The sequence below is a fragment of the Chelonoidis abingdonii genome, chromosome 11 (genome assembly GCF_003597395.2).
Source record: "Chelonoidis abingdonii isolate Lonesome George chromosome 11, CheloAbing_2.0, whole genome shotgun sequence".
In the NCBI taxonomy this organism is placed as follows: Eukaryota; Metazoa; Chordata; order Testudines; family Testudinidae; genus Chelonoidis; species Chelonoidis abingdonii.
The window spans coordinates 24,960,486-24,980,124 of record NC_133779.1 but is presented as its reverse complement, the minus strand read 5'-3'; the positions used below and the strand labels follow the sequence as shown (position 1 = coordinate 24,980,124).

The 19,639-nt window shown below is 51.0% G+C and overlaps 3 protein-coding genes across 5 annotated transcripts in view; 1 reads left to right on the top strand and 2 right to left on the bottom strand.

The window, feature by feature from the left end:
- The window catches only part of LOC116836059 (uncharacterized), a 28,000-nt gene extending 18,135 nt beyond the window's left edge, over positions 1-9,865 (bottom strand). The window contains exon 1 of one of the 3 annotated variants that reach the window (XM_075070435.1): positions 8,221-9,865. In XM_075070435.1, coding sequence (XP_074926536.1) covers positions 8,221-9,749 — 1,529 coding nt within the window. In that variant the 5' untranslated portion in view covers positions 9,750-9,865. Of the gene's footprint in view, positions 1-8,076 lie in introns of all 3 variants that reach the window. The other 2 variants (XM_075070437.1, XM_075070436.1) reach the window with 2 other exon arrangements.
- LOC116836046 (uncharacterized) overlaps positions 1-19,639 on the bottom strand; it is a 441,820-nt gene that overhangs the window by 312,919 nt on the left and 109,262 nt on the right. The window contains 1 exon segment of the mRNA XM_075070367.1: positions 17,134-17,260. Within this exon segment, the coding sequence (XP_074926468.1) occupies positions 17,134-17,260 (127 nt within the window).
- LOC116836047 (uncharacterized) overlaps positions 1-19,639 on the top strand; it is a 445,785-nt gene that overhangs the window by 352,437 nt on the left and 73,709 nt on the right.

Here is a 19,639-nt window from a genome sequence, read left to right as displayed (position 1 = left end):
TGGGCTCGCTGTGGGAAGCCCACGGAGGGGCAGAGGATGCTGAATGCTCCAAGGAGAGACCCAGGAGGTGAAGACGTGTGAGCTTCTTGCCCTGCAGACAGTCTGCTCCAAGGGAGGGGAGGCTCCCCAAAGTCCTGCCTGGCTTTGTGGGGAGCAGTTCCAGAGCATCGCCCGGGGACTCCGTGACACGGGATGACTGGAGGGGGGAGCAGGGTGGCTGTGGGGGTGGAGGATAGGGGGAAGCAGGGTGGGGGGAGCGGGGTGGCTGTGGGGAGAGGTGGAGGGTAGGGGGGAAGTGGGCTGGCAGGGGGTGGCTGTTGGAGGGAGCAGGGGGCTGGGAAGGGGATTGATACCCTCTGTAGTTCCTCCAGGCATTAACGCTGAGCATGGCACGGCTTCTCGCCCACCGACTGGAGCAGCGGTTCCCAAACCGCCCGCGAAGGCCTTTCACCAGCACGTCAAGTCTCGCCATCCCCCTCCTGAGAACGACCGGTTCCTGGGACTTTGTCCCTTACTGGAGTGTGGATGCCAAACGCAGTGAGCTTGGAGACAGAAACTTTGTTTTTAAGACCTGCTTATCGCACACTCTTATTAATCATAATTACTGTAGTAATTTTATTCCATCATTAAAACGGCGACACTCCTCCATGATCTCACTTCTGGAGCTTGTCTCGCTGAATAAGCCTGTTGCAAGACAAGGCTCCCACGTTTCATCAGGGAGTCTCAGCCGTGAACCAGCAGGAAGGGATTTAAGACGCCAACCCAAAGCGTTCCCCCTACTCGAGCTTTCAGGGCTTGAGCAGCTCGCGCCTCCCAACAAAGCTTAGACTTGTTCTTCGTCATCAGTTTAAAAACAAGACTCGCTGCCTGTTTCATTTTAAAAACAGCCCGAAATATCCACCTCCTTTTCCATTTCGTACAAGGAGTCTAAGTTTAAATCTTCTCAGTGGGATAGAGATTCTGGCTTTGATCTGCTTTGCGAAATGTTACGGGGAGGCGGGGGAAATCCCTAATGATGGACAGAGCTGGCCCTGGGGACACGGGGCCAGCAGCCACCCAGAACCCCTGAGAGGAGGGGATCGGTGGTGGCAATGAGGGGGGATCGTGGCTGTGTTTGGGGGTAACCCCTTGTATCCTCCCAAATGCAGGGGGACAACGGAACTGAATTTCAGGGGGTGCTAGTCAGGCTGGGTGTGGGGATATGGTCTGGGGACCCTCCCAGCTCCCCCCCAGGTGTGTGTGGGGCAATGCAAGCAATCTGGATTTGAGGGTGATGTTGAGGGATTAGTCTGGGGGCATCGGGGCTGTATCAGAGGGTCCGTGTCAGGTGATTGGTGATGGGGTGACCACCCCCCGTCTCCCCCAGGTGCATCGAGACAAGGCCTGAAAGCTGGAGTTGGGGGAGTTAAGGGGATTAGGCTGGGGTAGAGAGCCGTGTGATATTTCTGCCTGTTGGCGTGATTGGAGACAGCTGCCGTTCCTCTCCGGGTAACGGAGGTGTCTGCATTCCAGTGACAAGGAGGACACATGGGGACATGGTTGTTCCCCAAACCGCGGAGGAAACCAGGGCTCCCCTGCACCTTTCACTGCCCAGGAGGCTGTCACTGGGTGTGTTTGTCCCGTTCGAAGTGGTAGCGACGCTGCAGGGCCAGGAGCTTGCTCCCATTCCCACACAATCCATGCATGTGGCACAGCAGTTTGGCTTCCTGGGCTCCAGCTGCCAAGCACCTCCAGAGGCTCAGAGGGATCTCAGGTACAGCATAGAGCCTGGACAGCCGGGGGCTGGCGCACTGGTGGGGTGTCATGGCTCATGTACGGGGCCTGTGAGGGGGCAGAGAAGAGAGAAAAGCTTCCTACGCTCCCCCTCTAGATATGCGGGGAGAATCTGGGATCAGTATTACAGGGTGAACATGAAGCAGTGACCTACGTGAGCATGGCCATAATAAGGAGGGGAGGGTGGTTTGAGCATTGGCCTGCTAAACCCAGGGTTGTGAGTTCAATCCTTGAGGGGGCCATTGAGGGCACTGGGGTTAAAAAATAAAAATCTGGGGCTTTATCCTGCTTTGAGCAGGGGGTTGGACTAGATAATCTCCTGAGGTCCCTTCTGACCCTGAGAGTCTATGATAAGTCAAGGACTTCTCTGGCCTTTTCCTGTCTTCACAGCGGGGTAGGCACTGACCAGCCACTCTGTGTATTTTCCAACGGCTCGAAGCTGTTCCTTCTCGCTGGCCGACAAGATGGAGAAGACAGTCTTGAGGGTCAGGTGCTTTATCCTTCCGTTCTTTGAGCTGTGAAGAATAAACCATTTCCACCAGGGTTTCCCATTTGTCCCATTCAGGATTTCTGTCCGACATTCTCGGGCTGGCCTGATTCACAATGGAGCAGCGGCCATCCTAGGCGCGTGTAAAGAGCTGCTTAGCGGTGACAGAGGCAGTGGTGGTTTCAGTAGGGGTGGCTTCCACCCTGGATCTTTCTAAAAGAACATCACTGGATTTATACACAGTTGAGAAACTGTGGCACCTACAAACAACCACCTTTCTCAGCACCTACACTGTTGCTTGCTACGGGCAATGATTCATTCTGAGCTAACTCGATCAACTCACTTCCACACCCTTCAGTTGCAGCAAACTGCTTGCAAAAGCTAGGCCGAGGTTTTATTCCTGCAGGAGCACTTTTAGGCAACAATTCATTTTCTCCAGAAGTTTTGTCCTTTTCCTTTTTAGCTAGGGGTTGCTCTACAGAAACATCTTCCTGAGCATCTTTCTGGGTTTCAGTTGAGTCCAGAACGACTTCTGAGACAACTGACATATCCTCAGTCAGCAGAAACAGAGAGACTGTACCTCCTGCCTGCTCCACAGACAGAAGCCGAGACATTTTCTCCCCCAACAGTGAAACTGCTTTTCTGACTAGACAAAGAGTTTGCACTTCCCTCCCCCTTGTCACAGACCACATGGCTGTTCACACACAAACACTGGGAGACTGGGATGGCTTTTTTAACAGGCAAACCAGGGGAGACAGTTTCTCCCTTGTACTCGCTGAGCTGAGCCTGTTTAGTGGTGGGTCTCCCTTGGGAGATCCTGTCCACTGGCAATTGGGCTAACATCCCTGCGTTCCTCACAGTGGGGCTCGTCCATACGTTGCACTGACGTCTTGTGATCTGCTGGGGAGGCCTGGGGGGAACCGGGCGCCCCTACTGATGGTCAGACTCCCAGAGCCTCCACTCAGAAGAGGGGGCAGGGATCTGGTTTTGACAGGGAGTGGGCGTGGGGGATGCACTCCATACCGGAGAAGTGGGTTATGGGAGAGCTCCCTGCATTAACTCTGTTCTCCACATGACCTGAGACAAAACATTAATCAAGTTGCTGAGGGGCTGGTGATCATATTTTCCCATATCATCCCCTAAATTCACCAGCTCCTTCCAGAGCATGTTCCTAAGGGTCTCCTTGGTCGGCGCTGCCCAGGGTTGGGGGAGGTAGGGGAATTAGGATTGGGAGGGCGCCTGGCAGAGTGAGGACCGTTATTTGTAAACGTGATCGCCTGCACGGGCTCTGAGGAAATCTTTGTGCTGACTTGTTTTTTTAAGACACCAGTTTCTCGCAGCAGATCTCCTGCCTTTTTGATTTTTGCCACTAGTTGAGGACTTCTAAATCCACAGTCCCCGTGGTCAATTTTGTCTGGGAATTTAGTCCTGCATAAATGTTCTGTACTATTTCGTGTCCCTCATAGTGGCAAGTGATCATCTCGTTCTCTTCTGTCTGGGGTAATGAAGCAGAGAGAGTCACCAGCATGTTCTTTCTGATTAGGTACTCTTTTGGGACCTCTCCTGCTTTCTGCTCTTCCATTACGTACAGTTTCTTGCAGGAAGATGCAGGCAGTGATATTTTAAGAGCACTTCTCATCCATTCCCCCACGGGCCAGTGGCAGCCTGCTCCCAAGAACCTATGCCTGTGTCCGGAGCATCTGCATCACAAGGAGAGGCGCATAACTCAGCCAATTGGGTTAAGTCCATGCCGTCACCATTTGCCACACGCGGGCCAGCCATGCAACGGCTGTGTCACGGTTCAGTGGCCCCAGTCTCTCAGCAATAGCCTTGGCTAGGAGCCCACCTTACTACATCCACGACGAGCTCTGTTGTGAGAAGATCAGCTCCTGCAATTACGTGTTTAACCTCCCTTGTGGAAACAGGAGCAACATTATGCATTTGTGGCCAGTCAGAGTGAATGGATTTTGGGGACAGCATCAGGGGGTATCTTTATTTTCCCAGGGGGCTCCAAATCCCAATCCTCTCTCAACTTTACAGCCGCTACCACCCCCTTTAGGCACTAAGTTGGGCTCACAATTTACTAATCTTTGCCTCACGCTCCAGATGGTCTGCTTCTGCCTTTGCTGCCCTGTTCTCTTCTGCCAAGACGCAAGTTGCTGCTCTTGCTTCTTCTAACAGAACTTGTGTGTATGTTACCTCTTTCCTATACTGTTCTGCATTCCCGCTTGCCTTGTCTCTCTCCTCTTGTGTATCGCTGGGTACTGTCACCATGCTGAGCTTTTCTGTGATCAGTTCACACCCATCTGTCTCACATTTGTTCAACTGCTGTTGTAACTGCGTGTTCTCAGGCACCAGTTCCTGCCCTCCTTTACCATTTCAACCATGTCCGGACATGCAGAAAGTAATGCCCAAGCAGCAGCTGCTTCCTTTGCGTGACCACATGGCTTAAAGGTTGTGCAATATTGTACAAAAGCTCAGACTAGCTTCAATCAGGAGATTCTCACCCTTAAAACACCCCCTCTCCCAGGGGCATTTCCCCTTCTTCATTACCCATCTCTCTAACCTGTTGGTTTTCTCCTGTCTCAAGTGAGCAGCAAAAAGGTCCTTTTTAGCCACCTCCATTTTCTTATTTCACTAATGATCCCCACCAACAGTTCTTTCTAAAACCGTTTTTTTAAGGCACCACTCATAACTCCTTATTGCACAGTCCTACAGGTATTCTAAGCATGACTCTTAACAGAAGGTTACCAAATAGTCTGTGAGAGACGGAGACCTTGCTAAAGGAGCTTAGTCTGAAAAAGGAACAGAAAGCAAGCTTATGCAGGGCTGTGCCTCAGTGTCCCTACTCCACAGCAAATACTCATCAGTTACCACATGATTAGGGTCACGTGCTGCCCACATATCTCCACCAATTTGTTACCAGATGTGACCGTTACTTTGAAGTAGGCTCATTGATGAGGGTTACTCTTCTGAGGCAGGGTGGGTGGGTGCTGTAATTCTATTAATGTGCTGCTTATGTCACTTGTGTGTTCATGTGGAGCACTATTCCTTCCTTCTGCAGGTCCCCTCCCAATGGAGCTAACCTGCAGGACCTTGGTTCCCCAGGGCTTAGATGAACAAACACACACACACACACACCCCACTTTCAAGCTGGTACCCTTATGTGCCCCTGGTCTCAATAGGCTGGGTTGAGCAACACTTTCAGCTGCCCCGGCTCCATGTGCCCCAAGCTTAACACGTCCCTATCCCACTTTCACGTTACAACTATACTGGTAGTAACCCACTTGATGAGCAAACACCACAGTATTTTTGGGCACTACAGAGGATTCAGGGGCCTGGGGTCTTCGGCAGCAGGTCCCGGGGTGGAAGGACTCCCCCGCCGCGGGTCTTCAGGGCACTTTGGCGGTGGGTCCCGGAGCGGAAGGACCCCCTGCTGCCGAATTGCCACCGAAGAACCGGAGCAGAAGCTCCGGGGGCCAGGGCTCCCTGAGAGTTTTCTGGGGCTCCCAGAGCAAGTGAAGGACCCCGCTCCAGGGCCCCCAAAAACTCTTGTGGGGCCCCTGTGGGGCCTGGGGCAAATTGCCCCACTTGCCCTCCCCTCTCTGGTCGGCCCTGGGGCACTACAGGGATCTTTAGCTTAGGTAAAAGAAGCATTGCTGCAGAGTGAACGGAGGAAGCTAAAAACACAAAAGAGTAAAATTCAGAGAGAGAAGCAACCAGCTGAACCATAAAAGTTATTTATTGAATAATAGTGATAACGACACAAGGAGCCTAAACCAGCATAACACACATTATTTAAAGGTTAATACCTAAGGTAGAAAGGAAAACAGCAAGGGAGAGAGGGAGGGATCTCATCCACTCCATGAGGCTTGAACTGGTTGGGGTTCCCAGGTGATGGTGGTAGCTCAGGGTCCTGAGGGCTGGAGACAGGCAGAGCCCCCAGCACGATCAGTCAGGAGATGGAGTCCCAGTGGAACTGAAAATACAATGGTTCAAGGGAGAACACTCAATTTGTTTATGGGTGAACTGATGATTCAAGGGTTTTCTTTCGGCTAGACAATAGGAGCTGATCACTCTTGGCTATGGGTGGGGTTTTCTTCCCAGGGAGCTCACAAGAAAACTAGGCCTCTTCAGTATTTTGGTCGCCAATTACAGATTCATTACTAGAATTGGGCTGATAATTGGGTGGGGGCAGGGATAGGTTCATTAGCATCTGGAGCAGGGATTCCCATGATGCAGTGCAGCCCTGCTTTTTTTCGGTCCCAGAGTTCAGTGCGGTTCTCATTCTTGATGCTAGTTCCTGTCCCATCTTTCATGCAGATGAGGCTAGGGGAGTTGTCTCGGTTCTTCATTCTTTATGCTAATCCCTATTCCATCTTTCATGCAATTGAGGCTAGGGGAGTTGTCTCGGTTCTTCATTCTTTATGCTAATCCCTATTCCATCTTTCATGCAATTGAGGCTAGGGGAGTTGTCTCGGTTCTTCATTCTTTATGCTAATGGAGATGTTTTAATCTCGTCACCTTGTCAGGAGGGGTCGAGGTGCATCTCCCACCACCCTTCACTGTTCTCTGCAAGTCTTTTCTCTGATCGATTTTGGTTCCAAGAGAGACTGGTAGAGTGTGGGGGGGTGTCTTTTGTGAGTCAGCCAGGCTAAAAACTGCATCCTGGTTTCCCAAAAACACAGAGCTGACTGGTGTCATCAGGGTATAAATACGATGCTCCCAGTTGTGTGGCAAGAGGGACCCACTCCCAGGACTCGTGGGACAATGGAGTTGATAGAAAGGACAGTCAGGTCCACACCGTAACAGACAAACCGCAAAAGGCCACTCACCTGGACCAACTGAGGGATAAACGGAGAGTTCAAGCCGCCTTCACGGTTACCACGCGGGAATTAGCAAAACCATTACTAAGGTTCAGCTTTGGTCGTGAGTATTTTTAGATAAGTCACAAACAGGACACGGGCAATAACTAAAACTCACGGAAGCCTGTGACCCGTCCTTGTCTTTCACTAAGAATACCCCGGAGGTGGGGAATCACAAATGGAGCCCTGCGGGGGGGATGGCTGTTAGCTGCAGTTCTTGCTCCGGTGGCTGACTTAGCCTGACCACCACTCTGGCCCTGTGGGCAGGGCCGGCTTTAGGAAGTGCAGGGTCCAATTCAAACAGTTTCGATGGGGACCCGACAGGGATGACTAAAAAAACCCCAAACCACACACACATGTAAAAAAAATTTGTGATGCTTGTACTCACCAGGCAGTGCTCCGAGTCTTTGGCGGCACTTCAGTGCTGGGTCCTTCAGTCACTCTAGGTCTTAGTCGGCACTGAAGGACCCGCCGCCGAAGACCCAGAGCAAGCAAAGGACCTGCCGCCGAAGTGCCGCCGAAGACCTGAAGCGTTGCCAGGTGAGTAAAAATTAAATAGGCGCCTCTAGCCAGAGAAGGGATTTTCACTGGGCTCGGGGCCTGATTTGGGGGAATTGGTGGAATAGGCCTAAAGCTGGCCCTGCCTGTGGGTTGCTCCAGCCTTATGGGCTTACCACTGGCACCGGGATGGTGATGGTTCCTGCTCTGGCTCCGGGCGGGGGGACACTGCTTCAGCATCGGGGGTGGGCAGCTGCTGCAACAGAGGTCCATTCAAGTCACAGAATCCATGACCTCTGCGACAGAATTGGATACTTAATCATTACCAAAAAAAAGTATTGATCTCTCTCAAGGTTTTTGTGATGTTTAGCTCCCATACAGACTTTGTGATGTGCTGCATCTCACAAGCTTTCCCCACACTCACGGCCTTCGTAGGGTGTGTCTGCCATGTGCATTGTCTGATGTGTCGAAAGTTGTGAGCTCTGGGTGAAGCTTTTCCCACACTCACAACACTGATAAGGCCTCTCGCCTGTGTGGATTCTCTGATGGTAACGAAGGGCTGAGCTGCTAATGTAGCTTTTCCCGCACTCACGGCATCTATAGGGCCTCTCCCCTGTGTGGATTCTCTTATGATCAACAAGACTTGATTTGTAAGTGAAGGTTTTCCCACACTCACGGCATTCATAGGGCCTCTCCCCTGTGTGGATTATCTGATGTTTAGAAAGGTTTGAGCTGCTAGTGAAGCGTTTCCCACACTCACGGCATTCATAGGGCCTCTCTCCTGTATGGGTTTTCTGATGTTTAGTAAGGGCTGAGCTGTAAGTGAAGCTTTTCCCACACTCACAGCATTCATAAGGCCTCTCGCCTGTATGGATTCTCCAATGTATGATGAGGGATGAGCTCAGAGCGAAGCTTTTCCCGCACTCGCGGCATTCGTACGGTTTCTCCCCTGTGTGGATTCGCTGATGGTTAACAAGGCCTGATCTGTTAGTGAAGTCTTTCCCGCACTCACAGCATAAGTAGGGCTTTTCCTTTGTGTGGATTCTCTGATGCGCAGTGAGGCTTGAGCGCTGAGTGAAGCCTCTCCCGCACTCACCGCACTTGTAAGGTTTCTCCTCCGTGTGGATTCTCTGATGCTGAATGATGTTTGAGCTGTGAGTGAAGGTTTTCCCGCACTCATTGCATTTGTAGGGCCTTTCCCTTGTGTGGATTCTCTGATGCGTAGTCAGGGCTGAGCTCTGAGCGAAGGTATTCCCGCATTCGTGGCATATGTAGGGTCTCTGCTGCACGTGGATTCTCTGGTGTTGAAGGAAGGCCGAGCTGCCACTGAAGTTTGTCCCACACTCGCCGCATTCACAGGGTCTCTCTCTTGTGTGGATTCTCTGATGCGTAGTCAGGTCTGAGCTCCGAGCGAAGCTTTTCCCGCACTCGCCGCATTCATAGGGTCTCTCACCCGTGTGGCTTCTGTGATGCGTTGTAAGTTCTGAGCTCTGAGTGAATCGTTTCCCGCACTCACCGCATTCATAAGGTTTCTCTCCCGTGTGGATTCTCTGATGTGTAGTCAGGTCTGAGCTGCGAGCGAAGGTTTTCCCGCATGCGCCGCATTCATAGGGTCTCTCACCCGTGTGGATTCTGTGATGTGTTGTAAGTTCTGAGCTCTGAGTGAATCTTTTCCCACACTCGCCACATTCGTAGGGTTTCTCCCCAGTGTGGATCCTCCGATGACTAGTGAGATTTGAGTTCTGAGTGAAGGTTTTCCCGCACTCGCTGCACTCATACGGCTTCTCACCTGTGTGGATTCTCTGATGTCTAATAAGAGATGAGCCATGACTAAAGGTTTTCCCGCACTCAGCGCATGTATTTTCTCTCTTTCCCCTGGGGATTTCCTGCTGGGCTGTAGTTTCCATGAGGTCCTTCTGAGTTCCCCGACAGGAAATTAATGTATCCGCTTTCTCCCCTGCCTGGTTTCCTTGCTCTCTCTCTGGTCTGTGCTGAATCTCGCAGGATTTTCCCTGCTCATGAATTGTGGACTCATTCCCTTCTGATCTTTGCGATAATGCTCCATGTGATTCTACTTGCTTGGCATCTTCTTGATGAGAATTTTGCTCCTTAGTCTCACGTGGCATCACGTCACCTGCCGTGATAGAGACAGAAACCTCAAAAAGGGATGGAAAACGGAAGAGCAAACCAAAAAAATGTGCTGGAGAGAGGTCAAATAAAAATCAGGAATTGAACTCCCCCAAACTCTGCCCTCAAATGGGAGAGAGGAGGTGATTAATTCAGCCTTCACCTCCAATCTAAATTCTCAGCGGGAAGGGAGCAAGCTAATGCCAGGTGTCAGCCTCAGTCTGTAGGAAGCCATGTGCTATCTCTGCAGTGAGGACACCACATCTGCTGGGGACAATCCTGAACTAAGAGAGCTCTAAGGTCATTGTAGGGGATCACAGATGTGTATTTCAGCCACTTACAGATTCTGATTTGGTTAAACATGTCTTTGTCTGTGCAGGGACCTCTCAGGATCTCTCTTTCCTCTAAACCCTGGAGGTCTGGGACCCACGGTTCTTCCCCCTGTTCCAGCTGGGAGATCACATCAGATTTGGAAACCCTGCTTAGATTAAAGAAAAAAATGATATTGAGGAAATTCATAAGACTTTGTCATAAAAAATTGTCTATAAATTTATCTCCAGTCCTTAGTAAACCAATAAATCTCAGGGCCAGTTCCCCAGGTCCTCAAAGGTGGAGAACACTGATTATGAGGGACTAAACTACCCACGTATCTGCTGAGAACTCACATAGATAGAGACTGTGTGAGTCTGCACACTTATATTCACTATTTTACAAAATTATGATGTTCAGTACAACGTATGCCTTTTTGAGGTTTCATTTAAAATTCATAATCCACTGAACATTAGTGTTCTCTTACAATAAGTGTAGCAACATTATGTCTGTAAAGTTATGAGATTTTAATGTTCGGGGAAGACTCAGACCTGTTCTTCAGAGAGCAAGGCTATCACCTGGGTATATGGCCATTCTCCGGCGAGGGGAGGTGTGAACAAGAAATTTACTTTCCATTACAGGGGCTGCTTGATGTTCACATCCACAACGGCCAGCCAGTCATCGTGACTGCTAAAAACGGAAGATGTTTCCAGTACAAAGTGATGAACAAACTTGAGTCTCTCTCTCTCTCTTTCTCTGCTCAGGAAATCAACAACTCCTGGAGAATTGAGCTTGTGGGGATGGGGAGTCCTGGCTGATAAGAAACCCAGGCTGTTACAAGATATGGTGAGAGAAAGACATTTGCTGTCAATCCATTTGAGCTTGTTAAGTTAGAAGTTGGTCTGCATTGTATCTTTTATTCCTTTTTGTAATCAATTTTAAATTTTATGCCTCATTATCTATAGTCACTTAAAATCTTTTCTTTTTGTAGTTAATAAACCTGTTTTATTGTTTTATCCAATCAGTTTGTTTGGATTAAAGTGTGGGGGAAACTCTGCTTGGGATAACAAGGCTGGGACATGTGAATTTGCACTGGTTAAATGAAAGACTTTATAGGAGCTTGCAGTGTTCAGCAGAGTTACATGATGGAGACTTGGTTGTTGACTGGCCAAGAGGGGCTGTTCTCACAGTAAAAGACACCCAAAGGTGGAGAATTGAGGGAACTCAGCTGTTCAAGAGTCCAAATTGTCCCCTGGGTAATGTCACAGACACACATTATGAAAGAGGCTCCTACAAAACAGAGAAGGTAAATCCATGTCCCAGAAATCAAAGACTCCAGAGAGAGGGCAAGTCTCCCTGGCACTGCTTCTTGCTGACAGACTGGTCCAGAGACAACAGGAGAGTCCTGGGGAAGCTGGGAACAGGAAGCATGGGCTGGTGGGGTTCAGTGGAGAAAGGGAACAGGATGGGCAGGGATATCACTGAATGCAGGATCTCAGCAGTGCTAGATGTGAAGAAAGCACATATTGTGAAATTGGTGAATCTAGTGAGTCCGGTGTAATGAGAGAGTATGGAAATCCCTGGGTGTGGAGAACCCTGGGAAATTAGAAGCTAGAATTCAGGAGCAACAGACTCTAATTCATCTGGAAAAGCAGCATGGAAAAAATAAGGTAGTGTGACTTCAGGAATGATGGAGCCCAAGACCAAAGAAGCCTGCAGAGACGAGAGATTGTGGCTACTGCTTGGGGAACAAGACTCCTCATGTCTCGAGAAGTGTGTATCTTTACCAACCCAGGCTGTTTTCACATTCTTGGTTGCAATCCAGAGGAGTTGTGTTATCGGTAATGCTGGGTGATTTTCAATGTTCTGCTGCTGGAGCTCCCATGTCAAGATGCTCCCAGCCAGCATTCAAGGATGCACTGAGTGTCTGAGTGATAAGTGACCCTGGATCAGCAGCTCTGAATCCAGCATGCTGCTTCTTACAGCCCAGGCACATTCTGGCATCCACCAGCCTTGGATGCCCTGGCAAGAGATAGAAACACTCCCAAACCTGACCCCCAAGGAGGGAGGATGCTTGGTGGATGCCCCAGCCCAGAAGCCATTACAACCCTTGTCTGTGGGAGCCAGATATCTCAAGAACCAGACTGGAGACCTGTTGCCTATAGCTGTCCAGCTGGAATCAGAGTCCCAGGGAGTTACTTGCGCTGAGGAGCCCAGAGGACGTAAGCTCCAGGAAGCATGGGAAGAAGTGGCCAAGGAAAGTGGAGTGAGTGGTATCGCCCACCCATGTAAGGTCAGCATGTTGCGGCTGGATTTCCTGCTGACCCAGTGGTGGACCACTCTGCCACTGTTAAGGTCTTCAGCTGGGATCTGATTGAGTCGGGTGGGCCCAGGTCCCCCTTCCCCAGCTGCCACCCCACACGCACACACACTTTGATGGCAGCCCATGGGTCTGGTCACAAGGCATTTGAAGGATGCTGTACTGACTCTGGCCACTAGGCCATGCAGTCCTGCGCTGAACGGTGGCCATATTGTCTCAGGACATTAGGCCACGCAGCCCAACACCTAAGGGCGGCCACTTTGACTCTGGCCACTGAGCCGCAGTGTCTTGAATCCCATGGCAGTTCGGTAGACTGTAACCACAGTGTCACCACAGGAGGACGGGGTGTGCACACACCACCGCACGCAGTGGAGAATGCAGACAACGACTAGGCCCGGTCGGAAGGCCCCAGTAGGAGGATAGTGCCAAGAGGGTCATCTTTCTGTGCCCACCTGTCCATGGCCTTGCCCGAGATGGTGACTGAGAAGATATTGAAATGGCAGCGAGGACCCCAAGGTGTTCCTGGTAACATTTCAACAGATGGCCACCGCCGCCAGGTGGCCCCCAGGCCATTGGGCCACCCTGTTGACCCCGTATCTGACCAGGACAGCACAGAAGGCCTACCGGGGGATTAACTACAACACTTATCACCAGTGTTTTCACCAGGAAAGGTATCCTCCGTAGGCCAGGGCCTCGAGTGGTAGCCCAGTGCCTACGAGACAGCATCTGGTGATGGTTGGAACCAGAGAAGTGATCAGGGACCCAGGTGATGGAGACCGTGGTCCTTGAACAATTCACCCAGATCTGATGGAGTACTACCTGGCTGCTGACAGGGAGGAGGCTAGGCTTTGGAGATCCAAGAGCTTGGAGAGGATGGCAAGGAGGAGTCCCCATGAAACAGGGCTGAGGGAACACCAACGCTTATCATGACCTCCGGCCAACCCTCCCACCCCAAACCCTGAACAGAGGCACCCCATCAACTGGGCCCAGAGCAGGTGTGAAGGAAATCTGAAGGAGAGGCAAAGTCCACCACAGGCAGAAAGTAGGTCTGTGAGTATAGTTATGAGGGGCACTTTTCCCAGGGGGATGAGGTGGATGAGGCTTTCTTCAGGCAGCTAACAGAAGTTACTAGATCACAGGCCCTGGTTCTCATGGGGGACTTCAGTCACCCCAATATCTGCTGGGAGAGCAATACAGCGGTGCACAGACAATCCAGGAAGTTTTTGGAAAGTGTAGGGAACAATTTCCTGGTCCAAGTACTGGAGGAACCAACTAGGGGCAGAGCTCTTCTTGACCTGCTGCTCACAAACAGGGAAGAGTTAGTAGGGGAAGCAAAAGTGGATGGGAACCTGGGAGGCAGTGACCATGAGATGGTTTAGTTCAGGATCCTGACACAAGGAAGAAACGAGAGCAGCATAATAACAGACCGGACTGTCAGAAAAGCAGACTTTGTCTCCTCAGGGGCGACGGGCAGACCCTGGAGAATATCATGAGGGGACAAGGAGTCCATGGGGAGGAGAGCGGGTTGTTTTAAAGAATCCTTGTTGAGTTGCGGAACAACCATTCTCGATGTGTAGGAAGAATAGTAATACGGCAGGTGACCAGCTGGTCTTAAGTGAATCCTTGCTGACTTTAACACAAAAAAGAAGCTTACAAGAAGTGAAGATTGGACAAAGGACGAAGGGAGAGTATAAAATATTGCTCAGGCATGCAGCGATGGTGAATAGCAGAAGGTCCAAATCACACTTGGAGTTGCAGTCGAGCAAGAGAATGTTAAGAGGAAACAAAGGGTTTCTTCAGGTATGTTGGTAACATGACAGAAAGGAAAGGGTGTGTGGGCCCCTTCTCTGAATGAAGGAGGTAACTTTAGTGAGAGGACCAGCTGTTATGTGGAGAAAAAATAGGTTCAGGACTGTTTTAGAAAAACTGGTACGAGCACAAGTCCATGGGGCCGGTGGGCGTATCCGAGGGGTAGCTAAAGGAGTGGCGATGTGATTGCAGAGCATTGCCATTATCTTTGAAAACATTGCATGGTGATCAGAGGAGCGTCCGGATGACTGGGAAAAAAGACTAATGTAGTGTCCATCTTTAAAAAAGGGAAGAAGAGGATCCGGGACATCACAGGCCAGTCACCCTCACCTCAGTCCCTGGGAAAAATCATTGGACAGTCTCAGGAATCAATTCTGAAGCCTTAGGATGGAGGAAAGTGATAGGAACAGTCAGCAATGGATCACCAAGGGCAATCAATGCCTGACCAACCTGATTGCCTCTTATGAGAATAACTGGCTCTTGATATGGGGAAAGCACGTGGAGTGATTATCTTAAGTTCAGCAAAACTTCTGATATGTCTCCCGCAGTATCTTTCAGCACGTTTTAAAAAAGTATGGATTGCCATGAATGGACTTTGAGATGGAAGAAGCTGGCTGATCGTCAGGCTCAGTGTGTGACAACGACTCCACTGTCTAATGGCAGCTGGATTCAAAGTGGAGCCCCAAGGTCGATCCTGGGGCCGTTTTTGTTCAAATCTTCATTAATTATCTGAGAGAGGCGTGGACTGCACTCTCAGCAAGTTTGCACGTGACACTGACTGGGAGGAGTGGTAGATACGCTGGAAGGTAGGGATAGGATACAGAGGGACCTAGACAAATTAGAGGATTGGGCCAAAAGAAACTGATGAAATTCAACAAGGGACAAGTGCAGAGTCTGCACTTAGGACGGAAGAATCCTCACTGTTACAGACTAGGGACCGAGTGGCTAGGCAGCAGTTCGTGCAGAAAAGGACCTGGGGTTACAGTGGATGAGAAGCTGGCTATGAGTCAGCAGTGTGTCCTTGTTGCCAAGAAGCCTAACGGCATTTGGGGCTGTATAAATAGGGGCATTGCCGCAGATTGAGGGATCTGATCATTCCCCTCTATTCGACATTGGTGAGGCCACATCTGGAGTACTGTGTCCGTTTTGGGCCCCGCTACAGAAGGGAGGGGAGAAATTGGAGTGATTCCAGTGGAGGCAACAAAAATGATGAGGGGCTGGAGCACATGTTATGAGGAGAGGCTGAGGGAACTGGATTGTTTAGTCTGCAGAAGAGAAGGGTGAGGAGGGATTTGATAGCAGCCTTCAACTTCCTGAAGGGAGGTCCCAAAGATGAGGTGCTTCGCTGTTCTCAGCGGTGACAGATGACAGAACAAAGGAACAATGGTCTCAAGTTGCAGTGGGGGAGGTTTAGGTTGGATATTAGGAAACACTATTTCACTAGGAGGGTGGTGAAGCACTGGAATGGGTTACCTAGGGAGGTGGTGGAATCTCCTTCCTTGGAGGTTTTTAAGGCCCAGCTTGAAAAAGCCCTGGCTGGGATGATTTAGTTGGGGTTGGTCCTGCTTTGAGCAGGGGGTTGGACTAGAGACCTTCTGAGGTGTCTTCCAACCCTGATCTCCTATGAGTCTGTGAGTGTGTCTAACGCTTCCCTGTTGAGAATATTTTGAAGTGCTGTAAAATCCACAGGCGCTCTCCAGCATGGTCTGCTCTTTCAGGTTCTGCCGGGATAGCTCTGTGGCTTAGGGCTGTACAAAATCACACTCCCTACCCCATCCAGCAGAACGACGTTGGCCAAAGATTCAATATAGACACAGTTATGGTGGCAAAAAGTCCATTACAAAAAATGAAGGAAACTGGATACCCAGAAACTACTTTACTGCAGAGCTCAGGGTGCCCAGTGCTGTCTCCTGCCTTTGACCATATGAACGGCAGCTTAACTTAAACCTTTACAAACCAGAAAATGAAGTTAGTGTCCTGGCCACCCCTGCCATGTATCCTTAACTGCGCTCACACCCCCAGTCCTGCAGCTGGTAATAGCCACGGGGAATGGTTCTGTCAGGGTGGTGGAAAGGTGAATCAACTACCCCAGTCCCTGGAGAATTCTCCATCTGTTCAAGTCTTCGTGTCAAGGCTGGATGCCTTCCTGGAAGATGATTTAGTCCAACACAAGGTGTTCAGCTCAGTACAGCAGAGACCGGATGAAATTTTACAATCTGGATGATACAGGAGATCAGCCTAGATGATCAAATCATCCCTTCTGGCCTTAAAATTCTATGAAGCTATCACAGATATGAGGAAGGACAAAGAACATGGCATTGTTTGTGTTGTGTTCACAGACGGGAATCCCAGCATTTATCCGCATGCCCCCCAGCTGTGTGCACTGGGTCAGCTGTCGCTGTAACCGGATGGTGGAGGGAGGAGTTGGAGCAGCTTGGCAGAGTGTGCCTGTGCTACGAAGGGAAGTGCATGTGAACCCCGAGGGACGGAGTCTGCCCCATTTCAGTGCTGAGTCAGTGAAGGTGCACAATGAGGAGTTCTTGCGTGGAGAATTGGCAGCGCTCTGGTGGATACACGCTAGTGATCTCCAGGGCTTAGGGGGGCCAAGTGAAGGGAAACCTCATGGTAAGAGTAAAGGAGTGGGATCATTTTGTAAGTCGGAGCCTGTTTGTGTGGAGCAGCATCAGTGTGTGCATGAAGGCCGGGGTTGGAAGCTTCTTTTCTTTATGCGAGACCCAACCCCCAGGTTTACCTTAGCAAAGAGAAGATATGTGACCTTGTGCTGTTCCCACAGTGTTGTGTAGCAGGGGAGGGCAGACTGTTTGTGTGTCACTGGTTTGTGGGTAATTCTGAAACAGGGCAGTGTACAAGTTGCATTGTGAGGGTGACGTGAACCTTATTTCGTCATTTCCCCTTCCAAGAACCGAGGGGACGGGAATCCTTACCCAGCGAGGTCACATTCTCATAGTTCTCCTGCATGACCTCCCTGTAGAGGGCTCTCTGAGCGGGGTCCAGCAGAGCCCCCTCTTCCCTGGTGAAATACACAGCCAGCTCCTCGAAGGTCACCGGCCCCTGAAAGAGCGAGAGTCCAACACTCAGGACCTGCTGCCCCACTCACAGCCCCACTATTCCTGGGGGAGAGGAGCCAATTGAAGTGAAGCTCTGAGTGACTCACAGTCAGGAGTCCCACCCCAACCCCGCTCAGAGCATCCAGAAAACACCAGGGTGAGGGGACGAAGCGAGAGCCCCTTGTCCTTCCCAGCAGATCCATCACCCCTCTACTAGCCACCGACTGATACAGGAGATGGAGCCCCTAGCTCAGTGGTACCCAACTCAGTGCCCGCAGGTGCCATGGTGCCTGCCAGGACATTTATGTGCACCCCCCTAGTGCCCAGCAGGGGAGAGAAGCCGCAGCCCCGCGGCTGCTGGGGACAGAGAACTCCAGGGCTGCGGGCGCAGGGCTGCGGCTTCTCTCCAGCTTCTCCGGGCTGCAGACTGCGGGTGCTGGCGTTCTCGGTCCCTGGGAGGCGCAGGGCCATGGCTTAAGCCGGAGAGAAGCCGTGGTCCCGCGCCTGCCTGCTCCACTGGTGCCTGGAGCCAGCCCTGTATGTGAGTAATTGTTGGCGCCTGCCACACTCTTCCGAAAACATGAATGTGCTGCTGGCCACAGAAAGGTTGGGGACCACTGCCCTAGCTGGATATAAAGATTGTCTTGCCATTGTTTAGTGAATTTAAATATTTAGTGGCTACTTTTTGTAAATAATTTTTTTCTTATTTATTTAAAGTACTAACTATTGTGAGTAACACAGGGCCCTGGGGTCATGTCGTCATTTTTCTTGTCAGGAGGGGGTTGTGGTGCAATGACGTTTAAGAACTTCTGGCCTAGAGCATCCAGGAAACATCAGGGTGAGGGGACAAATCTCCTAGTAGCTTCATCACACCCCTACTGGCCACAGACTGATTCAGGAGATGGAGCCCCTAGCAGGGACCAGGGACAGCTCCCTGGTAGGAAGCCCAACACTCTCCTCATTGCAAGGCTCTGGGTATGAGGGAAGGGGAATCTCCCTTAAGCCTGACTGGTGGGTGCCCCCTTCATATCTCACAGCAGCCACTGGTTAGTCAGATTGGGCTCCAGCATTATGAGTCTGGTCAGTTTTCCCAGCCCCATGGAGCTAGATTATCTTCTGTTCAGCAAATTAGGGCATTTCCACCTCCAGACCTCATAGGTCTGGTCCTAGAATCTAGGCTGCTTATTAAACAACTCCCAGCAGGTTTGCCACACTCTGGCCTCCTCTCTTTCTCCACCCTGTGCATTTCCTGCCCCGCTCCAACCTCCAAACCAGACTGTGCAAACCTTCCCACCTCCGGTGTATTTGCTGCCCCCTCCCTCCTGCAGGAACCCACCAGTAACCCCCTGATAATCCCTAACTGAGCTGGCTCCACTGCAGCCATTTCTCTCCTCTGTCCCATGGGGGCTGGGATCAGCTGGAGTGAAACATGGACTTCAGTCTGCAGGCTGGCAGGGCGAGAAGGACAGTTGTGAAGGTTTCAGAACAGGTGTCAGTTCATTTCACATCACAATTCCCACAGGATCTTTCCCTGCAGACAGACACCCCAGATTCTGCCATGCTGGGAAATGCTCAGTCTCTTTATTACAGGGCAGACCTGGCCCCTCCTGCCAGGCTAAGCCCACAGAGACATTTTTAAATCCCTCCGTAACAAAGTCTCTGAACACAAGGCTAGAAAAGAGCAGGACCAAAGGAGTCACTGTGGAGGATCCCCTCAGACACGGACCCCACGGCAGCCACACCCCAGCAGGGGGAACATGGAGTCAGGAACTGGCTTTTCCTCGCTCTGATTCTGCCCAGGGATGCTGCAATACAAGTCTCTGGGCAGATGGAAGATCTAGAAATCCCTCTCCCGGCTCATTTCTCCAACAGCCCCTTTCAGTCTCTCTTTCCCCTTCTGTCTCCTTTGCCCTGTCCCCTCTCCCTGGCCGCCTGGCTGGGAAGGTCCCATTCCTGGGTTTTTTGCTCTCCCATGGCCGGATTTTCTCCTGGCAATTGCTAATGGGAGGAGAAATGAGAAGGGGCTGTTTGTGCAGAGTCACTTCCTTGCCAGACCCCAGTACTTTCCCTGAGGTCTTTCAGTTACCTGGAGACTCTGGCTCAGAATTTAGTATTAACAGGGCCCAGAGCTGCCCTAGGGGGCTAGGACCAGCTGGAGAAAGTCATCCCCTGGGCCGGGCAGAGAAGCAGCTTTAACTAAGGTCACTTCCCAGCACAGAACCCCACTGGGGGAGCAGCAGCTGCCAAGTCTGGTCTCCCAGATCACAACGCAGGCTGCAACATCTGACCCAGGAAGCTGAACCCCAATATCCTGAGCAGAGAAGGACAGAGCGTTTGAGCAGCTTCCCTCCTTTAGCTCTCTGGGGAGAGCAGCTAATGAGAG